This window comes from Myxocyprinus asiaticus, chromosome 35, assembly GCF_019703515.2.
Source record: "Myxocyprinus asiaticus isolate MX2 ecotype Aquarium Trade chromosome 35, UBuf_Myxa_2, whole genome shotgun sequence".
Lineage (NCBI taxonomy): Eukaryota > Metazoa > Chordata > Actinopteri > Cypriniformes > Catostomidae > Myxocyprinus > Myxocyprinus asiaticus.
This window is the reverse complement of record NC_059378.1, coordinates 39,888,900-39,903,325: the sequence shown is the minus strand read 5'-3', so window position 1 is coordinate 39,903,325 and position 14,426 is coordinate 39,888,900. Positions and strand designations below refer to the sequence as shown.

Sequence of the window (14,426 nt, the reverse complement as noted above, 5' to 3'; positions counted from 1 at the left end):
CAGTGAGCGTGTGAGAGCTCAGCCGTTCAGCGCGCTCAGAATGCGGCCGCTACTGTAGACTCGTCCCGCTCCCGTTCCCTGTGACGCCAACACTGAACGGGAAACATGTGCAACACTAAACGGACAACCTGCCTTTACAGCAAACGAGAGCTATGGGTAAGTTTATTTGACTGAGAAAGAGTAATCTGTGTTTATCATGATATACCAAATGCTCATATTAATGGTAAAATAATTGGTAATTATAATAATTAACAACATTAAGAAACATTATTAAATTATGTAATTCATATCAGATCATTAGTTAATTACATTCAAACACTTAATGTCATTACACTTTCATTCACATACTATATACACATATTTTGTCATATATTTATTAATATTTTCAATGATTCGTTCATTATTTAATAAGTGTATTAGATATAGTAACTGATTTGTGTTGAGTGTTTTCAGGCTTTTGCTGGCTTACATGCAGTCCCCTACAAAATTCACCATGGTAGTTTATGCCAAAATACCATAGATATTCAAACGATTGTCATAATTTACTTACTAATTATCATTAATTACTTTGTTGTTACAAACTTGTATGACTTTCTTCTGTGGAACACAAAATGAGATGTTAGGCAAAATGTTAGCCTCAGTCACCATTTACTATCATTGCATTTTGTTTCCATACAATATAAGTGAATGGTGACTGAGGATGTTGTGCTGCTTAACATCTCACTTTGTGTTCCACAGAGAGTCATACAGTAGGTATGGAACAAAATGAGGTGACAGAGTAAATTCATTTCATTTTTGGGTGAACTATCCTGTCAAAATAAAGAAATGTAGTAACTATGGTAAATGTATATGTGGATGTACAGTAGATTCAGTAAGACCATAAGTGTTAAACCCAACTGCTTTTGATGTACTGAATGCATAATTTATGTTATACAGTATATATGCACTTAAATATATACACTGCATGGCGACTACATTTGTCTTTAACTGCTATTCGATTCTAAACTAAAATATCTGTTATGTTGATTCTTATTAAATGTATGATTTTCTGTTGATTATTTCAGGGTTGGTTCATTCTCCTACTTTTCACCAGCCCCCTCACCTGCTCATCAAATTTCAGTCACCTCATCTATAAAATAAAAGAAGGCTTACCTAAAGGGACACTCATAGGGGCTATCGGTGTAGATTTAAACTTGGATCTGACAGTAGAGCCCCCTCGTTCATTCAACCTGGAACTAAAGACGGCAAGCCAGCAGTATGTAAATTTGAATAACACAACAGGGGAGCTTTTCACATCTGCCGTGGAGATCGACAGAGAGGCTCTATGTTCCCATGAGGGTCAGGGCTGCGAAATCTTCTTGGACGTGCTGATCCTTCCCCAACAGTACTTTCAGTTGGTTAAGATCAGAATCGTCATTGAAGATGTTAACGACAACCGTCCACATTTTCCCATAGATGAAATCAGACTATCTGTGCCAGAGAATGCACCAGTTAATGCCAGGTTTGCCGTGGAGCTGTCCGCAGTTGATCCTGACATCGGGATTTATGGTATTCAGACATATTGGCTTGTTAATGACTATGGAGTTTTCACTCTAGACATTGAGGAGAACGAAGGGGGTGAACTGACACCCTTCCTCATCATTACAGAGTCTCTCGATAGAGAAACGCAAGCTGAGTATGTGACTGATATCATAGCGGAGGACGGGGGCTCTCCGCCACTTCTAGGCACTGCAACTCTGAGGATTATTATAACGGATGTCAATGACAACTGCCCCAAATTCACAGAGTCGCAAGTAAACATTACGCTTTATGGGAATGCTACTAAAGGCACCCAGCTGGCTCGTCTCCAAGCCTATGATCTAGACGAGGGGGCCAACGCCCTGATCACGTATACCTTCAGCGAACGGGTCAACCAAGAAAGCAGGAACCTGTTTAATTTGGATAGAATCACAGGGGTCATTAAGCTAGCAGGAAAAATAGACAACAACACCGGAAAGCTCTACAAGCTAATCGTACTCGCCAATGGGCCGACGTGTATTCCAGAAATTGCAGCCGTTTCTGTTCATGTTATTAAAGAGTTATCTGGCCCACCGGTAGTTATTCCACGCTACATTGCATCAGAAAAGGATGGTGTCGTCAATCTAAGCGAATTAGAGCCACCATTTTCACCCATAGCATTTTTTACCATCAAAAACACTGACCCACGACAGGAAGTAGAGTGTTGTTTAGAGGGTACTGGTCCATTCCGGCTTGTACCCTATGAGCATGTCAAAAACGAGTATCTTCTTGAGACCACTGAACTACTGGATTATGAGCTGCAACAGGATTACGAAATTATTGTAGTGGTTCGTAACTCTCATGGAATAGTAGTTAAGACCGTTGTGAAAGTCCATGTATTGGACGTTAATGACAACGCTCCAGTTTTCAAACAATCCCTCATCGACATTACTGTGGAGGAGAACAACCCTCCAAATACATTCCTCACCCAACTTCAGGCGACTGATGCGGACAGCGACATCAGGGGCGAGGTGTATTACCTACTCGGTGCCGACGCTCCCACCATTTTCCACCTGGGCAGGTTGACCGGAGTCTTGACTGTGTGCACCTCTCTCGACAGAGAGGAAAAGGAAACATATCGATTCATGGTGCGAGCCTTGGACTGTGGAACGCCAAGAAAGGAGTCAGTCGCCACCATGATAATCACAGTGCAGGATCGTAATGACAACAGTCCTCGCTTCATCAACAAGGATTTCACTTTCTTTGTTCCAGAGAACTTTCCAGGTTTCAGGGAAATCGGGGTGCTTACTGTCACGGATGCAGATGCAGGGCAGAACGGCTGGGTAGCTCTGTCCATCCTCAATGGTAGTGACATCTTTGTGATTGACACGGGACGAGGGGCGTTAAGGGCGAAGACGCCTCTAGACAGGGAGCAGCAGGGAACGTACTATGTCTGGATTGAGGCCATTGATGGTGGTGAACCCGCCCTTTCTTGTGTCACTATGGTAACCGTTCTCCTCCTGGATGTCAATGATAACCCTCCAACTGTTCTTTTCCCCCAGTCCAACCAGTCTTACATGCTGGTTCTTCCCAGCACGCTCCCAGGAACATCTATAACGGAAGTCTATGCCGTGGACCGGGACACGGGAATGAACGCTGTTATTGCTTACAGCATCGTCAAGAGAACGGATGGAGAGCCAGGCTCATTTGACATTGACCCGTACACTGGAAACATCACCCTGAAGAAAGCCCTGAGCAACAGAGGCCTCTACAGTCTTTGGGTCAAAGTCAGGGATCACGGTCAACCAGAGCTGTACTCTACAGTCCTGGTCAATCTTTTTGTGAACGAGACGGTGAGCAATGAGTCCCTCATTCAGAGTATGTTGCCCAGAGGGGCAGAAATTGAGGAGGAGGTCCCTCCTGTCAAGAAACCCAGGGAGGCTGATCGAGTGCCAATTACATGCAGAGAGTACCAGGTGGTACTGCTTGCTCTGACAGCTACCTGTCTGGGACTGTTTGTCACAGTCTTATCATTGGTTACGTACATTTGCTGCAAGAAGATGAAAAAGCCTAAAAAGAAACGGTTAGACGTTGAGATTCCTTTAAAACTGAACCTTGAAACACTGGATAAGAATTCAATGGAAATTTCAAACATATGAAACTGGCCTGCTCAGAGAATACGAAAGACTGCTTTTACTGCCCAAATTAATCTGTTTACAGTGTGTTTTGTGCATCTTTTTATCTTTTGAGACTAAACTTATTTGAAAATATAATGTATATTTTGTGCATACAGTGTTTTATAACTACGACAAAATCTATAAATATATATACTGTATATGAGACAAGATTATTGCAGTATATATGAAGATTTTGCTATTTGCATTTGCTGCCCAACAAGCTTTAAATGTAACTTATCTTACAAGCGTAAATGGTGCCCTCAGCATTGTGTTGTGTCAAAATGTCAAACCTTTTAAATGCATCTTTGAAAGTCCAATGCAGTCATTTACAAGAACAATGTTCTGCCCCAGAAATACTGTTCCCATTGAGACATAATACAACTCATGTTTGTTAACACTCTTCTGAAGATGAGGTACAAATGAGCTTTTGCACACTGAGAGGATTTCTTGTATTTCTCAATGAGTCAGTACGTTTACATGAACTTTTAAAGTTCAATTTCAGTTGTACTAAAACAATAGTTTGTCCTATTTGTTCATCATATTATAGTTCAGTCCTGCTTTTTTAGATCAGCTTCATAACACATGTATACACATTAACCGGGCCACAACTGGCCTCTGCATTTTGCATGCATTTGGAAGGACAGAAGTGACGTGTGACGTGTATTAAAGGCACATGCTCAGCTGACGTTCTTCCTTTCAATATTCAATATGCATTGTGTCATGTATACTTGGACAAACAGATGAAGACTGTAGCTCGGCTACACAAAAACCCACTGTAGCTCAATTATCACTGTGCATGTAAACGTACTGGGTGACATGTTGCTGGACGTTTTTCTTGTGTTTTCTGTAGGATACAGTGTTCGTATCTAAAGATTCTAGGCTGGTATGAAATGTCCTTACAAGTCTTGTAAGCCAGGTGCACACTGCTCAGTTTTTTTAAATGTTTTTGTACTTGACAATTGTTGCTTGTCAAATTGTTTGATATAACCCCAGTGACATCTTAAAAGCCAAGGCAGACTGTGCGACATCAACTGCCTTTTATGTCATACTCTATGATATACATCTAAGGACTTTGGCCACAGTTGACAGCATTGGCTGGGCATTTTCACATCCATACTGAAATGGTACCACACACACTTAAGCAAGCCCTTGTGCTAATGTTTGCAATGTTTGGCCTGGAAAAAGAGGCAAGGTTAGGGTTAGGCTATGTTAGGTAATTTTCTGGAGTGTAACTAAATTCTATTTTATTTGTATAGTGCTTTTTACAGACCAAAGTCTGTCATTGCTCTGCAATTTGTGGACTGCTCATTATTAATTAACAAGATATTTATGTTGCATGTCATATGACAAGCTAGTATCAACATTTTTAACTGGACATTCTCTATCTTGTTGGTTCTTTATTAGACGGCCTTCAATGGAGCAGTCACTATATAACTGGGACCCAAAATTTCAGACACTGTCAGAACTTCATCAAAGGCTAAGATTTATGACAATGGCAATTAATCGTCCATCAATAAGCATGCCACACTAAGTGATCAAAGCCCTATGATGAAATAAGCCTTTTACAATTACCAAAATTTGTCTCAGATGACAAAAAATGTACCGTGTTCAACCTACTTTACTTGATGTACCCAGCTCAGATTTTTCCCTCAAAGGCACTTCAACCTCACTAAATTTCTCCGAATTTGTTTCTCCTATGTCTAAGAAAGTATAAAGAAATTGATAAACATTAAAGTGCTTTATTTTCTTATTAATGGTTTGGATCTGTCATGAATTTGCAACAAATGGTATTCGATGCTGAAATGACTCATTGTCAAATGCTTAATCTACCAGAAAATGTTTAAGTATTGTTAAATGGAGTGATAAGTGATGGGGAGAATCCAAAGACCATCTCAGTGTTTCATCCTGGAAGCACATCTGTCTTGGAATGTGTTCGTGCATTAGATGGGTTCAAGATTTTTTTTGGAAGCGATCAAATATAAAGGGAATTAACATTAACACAAAGAATGTCATGGTACCTTTGATGCCTCTCGTAATCTTTGCATGATGGTAGTGTTATCGTCAGAAAACTTTCTGCTGGTGAATAACAATATTGAAAGGAAGAGATATTGTCTGCTTTAGATTTTAACTTCTAAGGAGTTTTTTGCACAAGTTCACCAGTATGAAAACATTTAATTGAGGTTAAGGTTAGGTTAATCGATATCAATTTAGCTTATACAGTAATTCCTTCAAGTTCTCTTCAAGCATTTAGCATTAAATAACAGGGGTGTTGACCTAGTCTTTTTTTTGAAAGAGTTATTAGTATTCCATTCTGCTCTTTCTAATCTTACTCTTTGTTTCTGACCAATGGGATGGCTTCTACAGTGTCCCAACCCATCACAGAGGTCAAAGCAGGAGTGTGTGCTTAGCTTGTCATCACTCGAAGAACTTCATTCACCTGTCCAAAACAGATGAGCGTTGCATATCCACTTGCCAATTCTTTTATTCTGAAACCAGTTGGGTTTCATTTTTCCCTTTCTCTCTCTGGAACACACTGAAACACTCTTTTACTCACAATGGAAACCAGTCATTTAAAACCACGGGGATCTGTAAGAGAGATAATGTATCGAGGTTTTGCAGTGCACAGGTTGCGAGCAGGGCCTGCCGACTGGGGTCAGGTTCACTGGTTAAGCAGCTTACACCACCAGCAACATGTGTTCAGAACTTGTCAACATTTCAATCGGCAGGTCAAGTTCAAGTGTTGCATCCTCCACAGCAATCTTGGAAGGTCCAGATAAAAACTTTACTTAACAAATAACTGTAATATAATCAAATGAATGTGTTACGGTAATGAGAATCATCTTTGAAAACAATGGGAATATTAAAAGTATAGTGCAGACATTGAAGTGCTAGCGCAACGTTTTGAAGTTGACATTGTAAAAAGTGAAACTTTAAAGTCATTTACTTGCAGTGTAGATAGCTTCTTTGATTATAATGGGAGTGTTCTAGTTTCTTGTCAAGTGTTCTTACCTAGAGTCCTTCAATGTAAGTCTACAGGATTTAGGCTTTGTTTAACATAGTATTCTCTCAAATACAAAGTCAGTACGACATATTAGGTAAGAACAAGGCAGCGGTGCAGGAGAATACAACTGTTTGTATTCAGGAATTTTGGTTTGATGACGCAGAAATTACACTTCAGCTTTAAAGATAAAATGTACAATTTCTGTGCTACTAGCATCACCAAAAGGAACTGCAAAAATAATTACCATTTTCACAAAGCTTTCCCAAACACTCCTGCCATCTTTGATTGGTTGGACAAACAGATAGTCCCGTCCCAAACTCATCCCATTGGTTGAGACAATATTGCTGTATCAGACTGGTCGGAATGCTCAAACAGGTTTGTTTTTTTTTAATAGCGTCACAGAGACACTAAAAAGTTTCAGCACTTTTGCGCGTGGTATTTCATGATACCTCAAATCGCGCAGCTTGTTGTGGTGAGGCGTGCAATTACTTTTCTAAGGGATCAGATTTACCATTTTAATGGTGGACAATAAAACAAACAAAAAAATCCCACGATTTATACTAAAGGAGTCATATCTAAAGACCAGGGTGTCATAGACGTAGTGTGGCTTCTTTTGATTTAGGCCTGTAAAAAAACACTGAGCAACCATCCAGAACTCCCCAGTAACTGCATAACAATGCAAAACACAATCAAACATCACTCACATTTTCTTTAGAAAATATAAAAATGTACTTTGAAATTTTATTTAATTTGTTAAAAATGGTGCTCAGTTATCACACTTATATCATTTTCAATGAGCTTGGCTTGGGCGCTATCACTAGTGTTCGTCATAAATGTGTTTCTCGAAAACCCGACCTGCATGTTTGTGCAGCGTTTGGTGATCACGCACGACTCTTGACAGTGTTCAAAATAACATGAGCTGCTGGGAGACCAGCTTAGACCAGCTACCAGCTGGTCATACCAGCTCATGCTGGTCAAACTGGTTTTTGGAACATGGTAGCTGGTCGACCAGCTCATGACCAACTTGGACCAGCTAAGGACAAGCTTGTACCAGCTACCATGTTCCAAAACACAGCTGCCAGCTTGAGCTGGATTTTCCAGCAGAGACTCTTCATACTATAAAGATTTCAGTGGGGTTTTTTTTCTTTTTTTTCGGTGAAATAATCCCAGGTTAAGGTTAAAATTTTGTGAATCTGAACTTTCTGTGAGCCCTTGGCTTTAATTATCATTGTGTCTCAAGTTCTCAGTGTGTCTGAAAATGTTGGTCATGTAAGAGAAGTTGTGTTTTTAAGTGTTCCTCGGACACTGTAGCCTCTCGTTTGTTGCAAACATATTTTTGCGAGGGACATAAAAAATGACAGTGTAAATGGATTGTCCATATTTTTTATTCAAGAGTGTAATATAGGTTACAGGCTCGCTAATGTCACCAGTTGTGTTGCATTTAGGTAGGTATTCCAGGTATTCCAATAGATTTTTTCTAATAATCCCAGATAGGCTACAGCATATGTTCATGTTTAATACTGTATTTCTGGATAATTATTCAGCACAGCTACACACTTTCTGATGGGTTATTTACATGTGACATCAGTGTGTAATTGCAGTGAGTTTACGCACCCATCTCTGGGATCTCTACAGACATCCCTTATGCAAATCAAAAGTAAACATTACATCAGCAGTAATAATTAATCTACAGTCAGACATTTTTCCGGAAAACTAATTACGTCCAAATAGGGCTTTCCTTAATAGCACCATCTACTGTTGTATATGGTAAAAGCATTCAGTCTGACTAGAAACTGATAAAAGGTATCCCCTCTGGAGATAAAATGTGAATGACCAGAAGGGGGGGATATCAAAAGCAGGGGGAAATCGCCCCCCAGCTCATAGCACCATGCTCAGAGGGATAGTTAAAGCCTTTGACATTTTTTGTACCCTCCTCCTAACCTGTGCCTTTTCCACAATTTTATCCTAGAGCCCTTTTGAAAGCACCTTTCCAACCATGGTGAATTATTGAAACCATTACCATGCACAACTAGTAATGGAATCCTGATGGAATAGCTGTTTTTATTCTTAAGTAATCAAAACCACTACAATGTCAGGTTGGGGCCAATAGACCTTTTTCACAGACTGTGATGACGCGTTTCCACCTTATTTAGCAGCATAAATCTAGCAAACATTATTATATGATCTTTTATATATATATATATATATATATATATATATATATATATATATATATATATATATATTGAGTGTAAGTCTATATCATTATTCTTTGTGTCATATTACCCTGGAATCAGTTTAAAAAAATGAATTACTACAGCTGCTGAGAGAGTGACAGTAAATTTGGCATCTTCTCGCATCTGACTGTCTTAATCCACCGCTCTCTATTTTTCAACTCTTCTGGAAAGTCATTCAAATGTAATAGTGGATTTTTTCTTTTGTTCTTGGAGCAAATGGGTAAGTGAAAATAATATTTGCTGTGGTCTCCCATTCACTGCTGTCAAAGTTTACCTGCAAACGTTTACTTCTGCGTTCCAAAACCCGGAGAGTGAAAAAGGTCTATTAGGTCTATATTAGGTATGTGATCTGACAGCTGATTGGTTGCACCTGAGCAAGTTTATAATGGTTACTCTTAGGGGGCTGATCACTTTTCTAAACCAAGTATTTTATCAATAATTTTTTTTAATAATTGTTCAGTTGATGGTTATAATGTGTAAATACAGCTGGAAAATGTTAGATTGAATTTATTTAAATTTCCAGGGTGTAATGTGACAAATAATAAGGATTTTGGTATGATGACTTTCTATAGGCACTGTATGTGGGACAGGGTCTAAAGAGAGTTCATTTGACTTGGGAACAAACACTTAGCGACCACCCAAAACACCCCACATACTGCATAGAAATGCAATTAAATGTCATTTAATTTGTTAAAAATGGTGCTCAGTCATCGCACTGATATAATTTTCAATGAGCCTTTTTCGGACGCATTTCACTAATGCTTATCGTAAATGTTTTTCTCAAAAACCTGACCTGCATGTTTCACGTATGACCCTTGACATAGTGTATCATTCCAATTAACATGATAACCATCTACTTTGTAGATGAAAGGCAATTCAAATGACTCGATGCTGCTGTATCATGCACACCACCGCAGATTTTCTTTTCAGATTGTGAGGTGTGACTTTGTGCCACAATGTGGTAAGATCACAACCCGAGTCAAATGAGTGTGCAAAGCAGTACAGCTCACTGCATAGAAATGAGAAATTATGTCTAGTGTTACAGGTCCATTTAAAAAGATCAGTCACTTTGACACTATTTTAAAATAAAAGGCTTGCAAATTGGAACTATAAATCATCTTGTTATATTTTATCGATTTTTATGGAGTTCATTCACTACATTGTTTACCCCTACATGGCACATTCACTTAAAAAGTACTGAGGCCGCATTGTGTCAATACTCATTTGCATAAAATTAAACTCTGCCCAGCTTTGCTGCTTCCATTGAAAATGTATTATCATATTTTATATTGTATTTTTTATTGAATATTGTTGTTACATCATGTACAAAGAATACAATTTAAAACAATTCATAAGCCCTCGAGCGTTTCACCACTTCAATACAGGACGTCATCTTTTCGGCCACAATTTTGGACATCCTGGCAACCCAACTGTCCTCGCACACCACATGTGTAGTTCATCACATTAATTACAGACATGTTCCACTAACCTTTGACGACCACAAAGTGTCCAAATACTATTTGTCATCATTCTGAACAGAATATCTATTGTTTTTGTCATCAAACTTAAACCAAAAATGTTTTACTTGCAAAGTGTGCTAGTTGTACCTTTCTTCAAAATAAAGGACAGTTGCTTTAATATATTTTGTTATCTAATGCAATGACACTGACATTTTTAAGTGCAGGAATCTGGGGAATTTAGCACATAAATTAGCACTTAAACCTCAGTTAACCCTGCCTGACCTCTAGCAAAAGTGAAACACAGAAATTACATACTGTGCGCTGTTCTTGGAGTTCACCCAAGCTTCTAATGTGGGAGATATCTCCACAAACATGATGTCTGTTCTGATTTTCTTGGCTCACTGGGGTCCAAAGAAGAGAATTGAAAACATTTCTGTTTTTATTTCTTTAACATTTCACCAGCCAATATTGTTTTACAGAATCGCAGATATGCGAGGCGTCTTTTATAACCATTAATTTGGGGATTTGAAGTTTGGCTGAGCAGCCTTTCCAGGGTTTTTTGCCCTGTTGTGTTAAGACAAACACAGTATATCCTGTGTTGCGTGACAGCTTGAATTTATGCCATTCTGTTTCTCTGGAAAGTGCTAGATCTGAAATTACATTCAATTATTAATCTTGTAGACAGCAAGTAATTACTATCAGTCATGGGCTGATCCCGTTTCCAGATTGCCTTTATAGTTCCTCCTATGCTTTGAATCCAACCAAATGCGGGCACACAATGCAGCTCGGGTTTGGGTTTCACAGTCACGGAGTGCGCCGTGGTCCCTGCCGCGCCGTTATGACACCAGATCCACCTTCATCATCTCGCTGCCATCCCCCGCACTTCAATAATGCATTCAGATATTATTCTCCTCCCAAAAATCTCAGCCTTTGATCTAATAGGTCTTTCAGGCCTGTGATGCAATAGAAAATAATCCAGTCCAAGTCTTTTGATCTTTGCCTGGATTATGTTGCTTATTTCTTTTCCGTTTCCCACCCCATTTCACTCAATATCTCACTCTTCCTCAGAATTTGTAATATGATGGGCTTATTCAGGAACTGGCCAAAAAAAAACACTTTAAAGTACAACTGTGACCACACATTTGTGACCACCAGAGTGGGTTTCAGAAGTATTTTTCCCATTCATTTAATAGATTATTTAGATATATGCAAATATTTAAGTAGTTTGAGAGTGTTTGGAGAGCAATTCCATCGCATCATTCATGGGCGATCGCTACAGAGCTCTTTTGCTTCACTTTGTATGCTGTGATTCTCTAATTGGAGGATTGTTTCTCTTCAGTGTCATGGGTAGTGTAGTTCGATACAAGGAATTCCAATATTAAACATGATTTTTTTTTTTTTAAATAATGAAATAATGCATACTGATGACTTCAAATAAAGTATATATTTAAGCGATATCACATGAGCAAGAGTGCGATATGGCCCTACATCAGCACTGCTGTGATTCGGCCGCAGGCCGTAGGTAGGGCCATATCGCACGATTGTGAGTGTGATATTGCTTATATACAACAGTTCAATGAACAAGAGTATGGTCACAAAAAATGCATTTATGCATGGAACTACTTTCTTACACGACGGATCAGAATCTGCCGTTGCTGGTTCAAACCAAATGATGCGTCCAAGCCTCTCAAAAACATTACTTCAGAACTACTAGTATCACAACGTGGGCTGTTTCTAACATGTTATTGGAGAAACAAGGATGTGTATGTGTGTGTGTGTGTGTGTGTGCGTGTGTGTATGTGTGAGTGCGTGAGAGAGAGAGAGAGAGACAGATGGAGCGTGTGCGATCATCTGTTGATGATGCTGTAGTTTGTTAGTCAGCTTTCTGAAGATAATGTCATTTTGGTGAAATTCATCCTGTTTTCTCTATGGAAAAATAGTCATCCAAGCAGGGGTATTCCTCCCTAATTCGCGGTAGCCGGTGTGCAAGAGTTTTTCATTATAGAAACCGCAATCTCCTCCGCCATTTAATCCTCTCCAATGTGAAAAGTCCGGTAAGAGCTAAGCGCCTTGAGTTCTGTAATTAATCAGTCTGTTGTGTCTCTCAGCTGTGATGAGCCGTAATGCTGAAGTTGTTAGTTTAAAGCTGTTTAAAGCTATTTCCTAGCTTTAGTAGTGTAGTAGTAATATGAGCGATCATGGAGTGCTGTTGAATATAAACACTAAGTGATGCTGACTCGCTTCACATCACCTAACTGGCTCATATTACACACAAAAATTGTCTTTTGTCTCCACCTGCTGGCTAAAATATGTAATGTCACAAAATTAAATGTAAAGAGAAAGATGGCTCTTAACACATCTGCACTGCTCTTACACTTTAGTTTAGAACAGCACGAACACAAGCGGAGTGATACACACTGGTGTGAGACCATCAGTACTCATGGAACGTCTCTCGTCCAATCAGATTCGAGGACGGAAATAACTGTTGCATATCATTGATTAACAACCTCTGTGCTCACGGCAGGTCTGTCTTTAAAGGTGTATAACCTCCTGAGACCCTAGTTTGACTTCTGTGTGCATTTTCCATTTCCCTTTTTGATTTGTAACTAGTAACATCTATTAAACATGTAAAAAAAAAAAAATAAAAATAAGAACATTTTTGAGCAAATAATTATCCTAAAAAATGGATGTCCTCGTATGTGGACAGCAGGACTAAGTTGTGAAATTTTAAATAAAACTAAGCTATAGAATGTCAACTTCTGAATGTTTCTATGAGTGTTGGTTATTCATGTTAAAATGTTACAGATACTACATCTGATTTTTGTAAAGCTGCTTTGGAACAATGTGTATTGGGAAAAGCACAAAAAATAACTACACAAACACAATTTGACTTACATTTTTTTTTTTTTTTTTTTTTACATTTTATGCATTTGGCAGACGCTTTTATCCAATGCGACTTACAGTGCCATTATTACAGGGACAATCCCCCTGGAGCAACCTGGAGTTAAGTGCATTGCTCAAGGACACAATGGTGGTGGCTGTGAGAATTGAACCAACCAGTTTGCTTACCAGTTCAGTGCTTTAGTCCACTACGCCACCACCACTCCATTAAGTATGTTATTGTTTAACAACCGCGGAGCTCATAGTAGGTCTGTCTTGAAAGGTTTATGCATGATATAGTGTGATTTTTACTTCCAAAAACCAAACTCTTAATCAGTTAGCTGCCCATTTTGTCAGTGCTACTCACCCTGCTCAACAGTTCCACATTGTTTTGTTTAGTTAGTCAAGCCAAGCTTTGTTATCTATTCACCATTGTTTATTGTCTGAGAAATCAATAGATATCATTAAAGTTTGTAAAGCTGGTAGAATTCTATGGTCTGCAATAATTAGCCATGGAGGTTGTGCTATTTATATAGTGACCACAAAGGTTTGGACACTCTCGACTGAATATATATTTCTCATGCATTTTTTTTTATTTTTATGGATGAGTTGGGACTGGATAAAGCAGCCAAAAAGTGTCATACATGGGAACTCATTCAAAACAAAGTAAAAAATATAAAGCATCTCAGGATCACTTTAATGAAGTTGTTTGAGAGAATGAACTGAGTGTGAAGAGCCGGGATCTAGACAAATGGTGGTGACAAAGAAGAAGCTCATTTAAAAGTTTTTATTTGATTAGCATTTTTTGGCACTGCATAATTCCTATACCTCCATTTGTATTGCTTCATAGTTGACTTTACCAATTTCAAAAAACAATGTGGAAATAGTAATAATTATCAATATCACACAAGCAAGAGTGTACCGAAAATAAGCACGGCTGTGATTTGATTTTTATACATTTGTAAAAGTTAATATTGAGTAACTTACATTTTAGGCACAATATGCCCAGTTATTTTTGCTATTTTTACTCCGCTTATTGAGCGCAACAGTCTGCTTCCGGAAGTAAAAATCCTGTTTATTTTTTCCATTGGCTTATAAACCTTTAAAGACAGCCCTATTGTGAGCTCTGAGATTGTTAATCAATGATATATCCTTCTGTTGAAGTCATTAGCCT

General features: G+C 38.7%; 1 protein-coding gene across 1 annotated transcript; it reads left to right on the top strand.

Moving 5' to 3' along the window:
* LOC127426021 (protocadherin-20-like) lies at window positions 1–5,428 on the top strand. Its single transcript, XM_051672450.1, has 2 exons — window positions 1–156; window positions 1,065–5,428. The coding sequence occupies exons 1-2, from the start codon at window positions 106–108 to the stop codon at window positions 3,654–3,656; spliced, it is 2,643 nt and encodes an 880-aa protein (XP_051528410.1). The 5' UTR covers window positions 1–105; the 3' UTR covers window positions 3,657–5,428.
* The last annotated feature ends 8,998 nt before the right edge of the window (window positions 5,429–14,426 follow it).

Excerpts from the sequence above, each read along its gene's own strand:
- LOC127426021 (XM_051672450.1), top strand. The coding sequence starts at position 106 with ATGTGCAACACTAAACGGACAACCTGCCTTTACAGCAAACGAGAGCTA. Across the intron at positions 157-1,064 it reads ACAGCAAACGAGAGCTATGG|GGTTGGTTCATTCTCCTACT; the intron begins GTAAGTTTATTT and ends TGATTATTTCAG.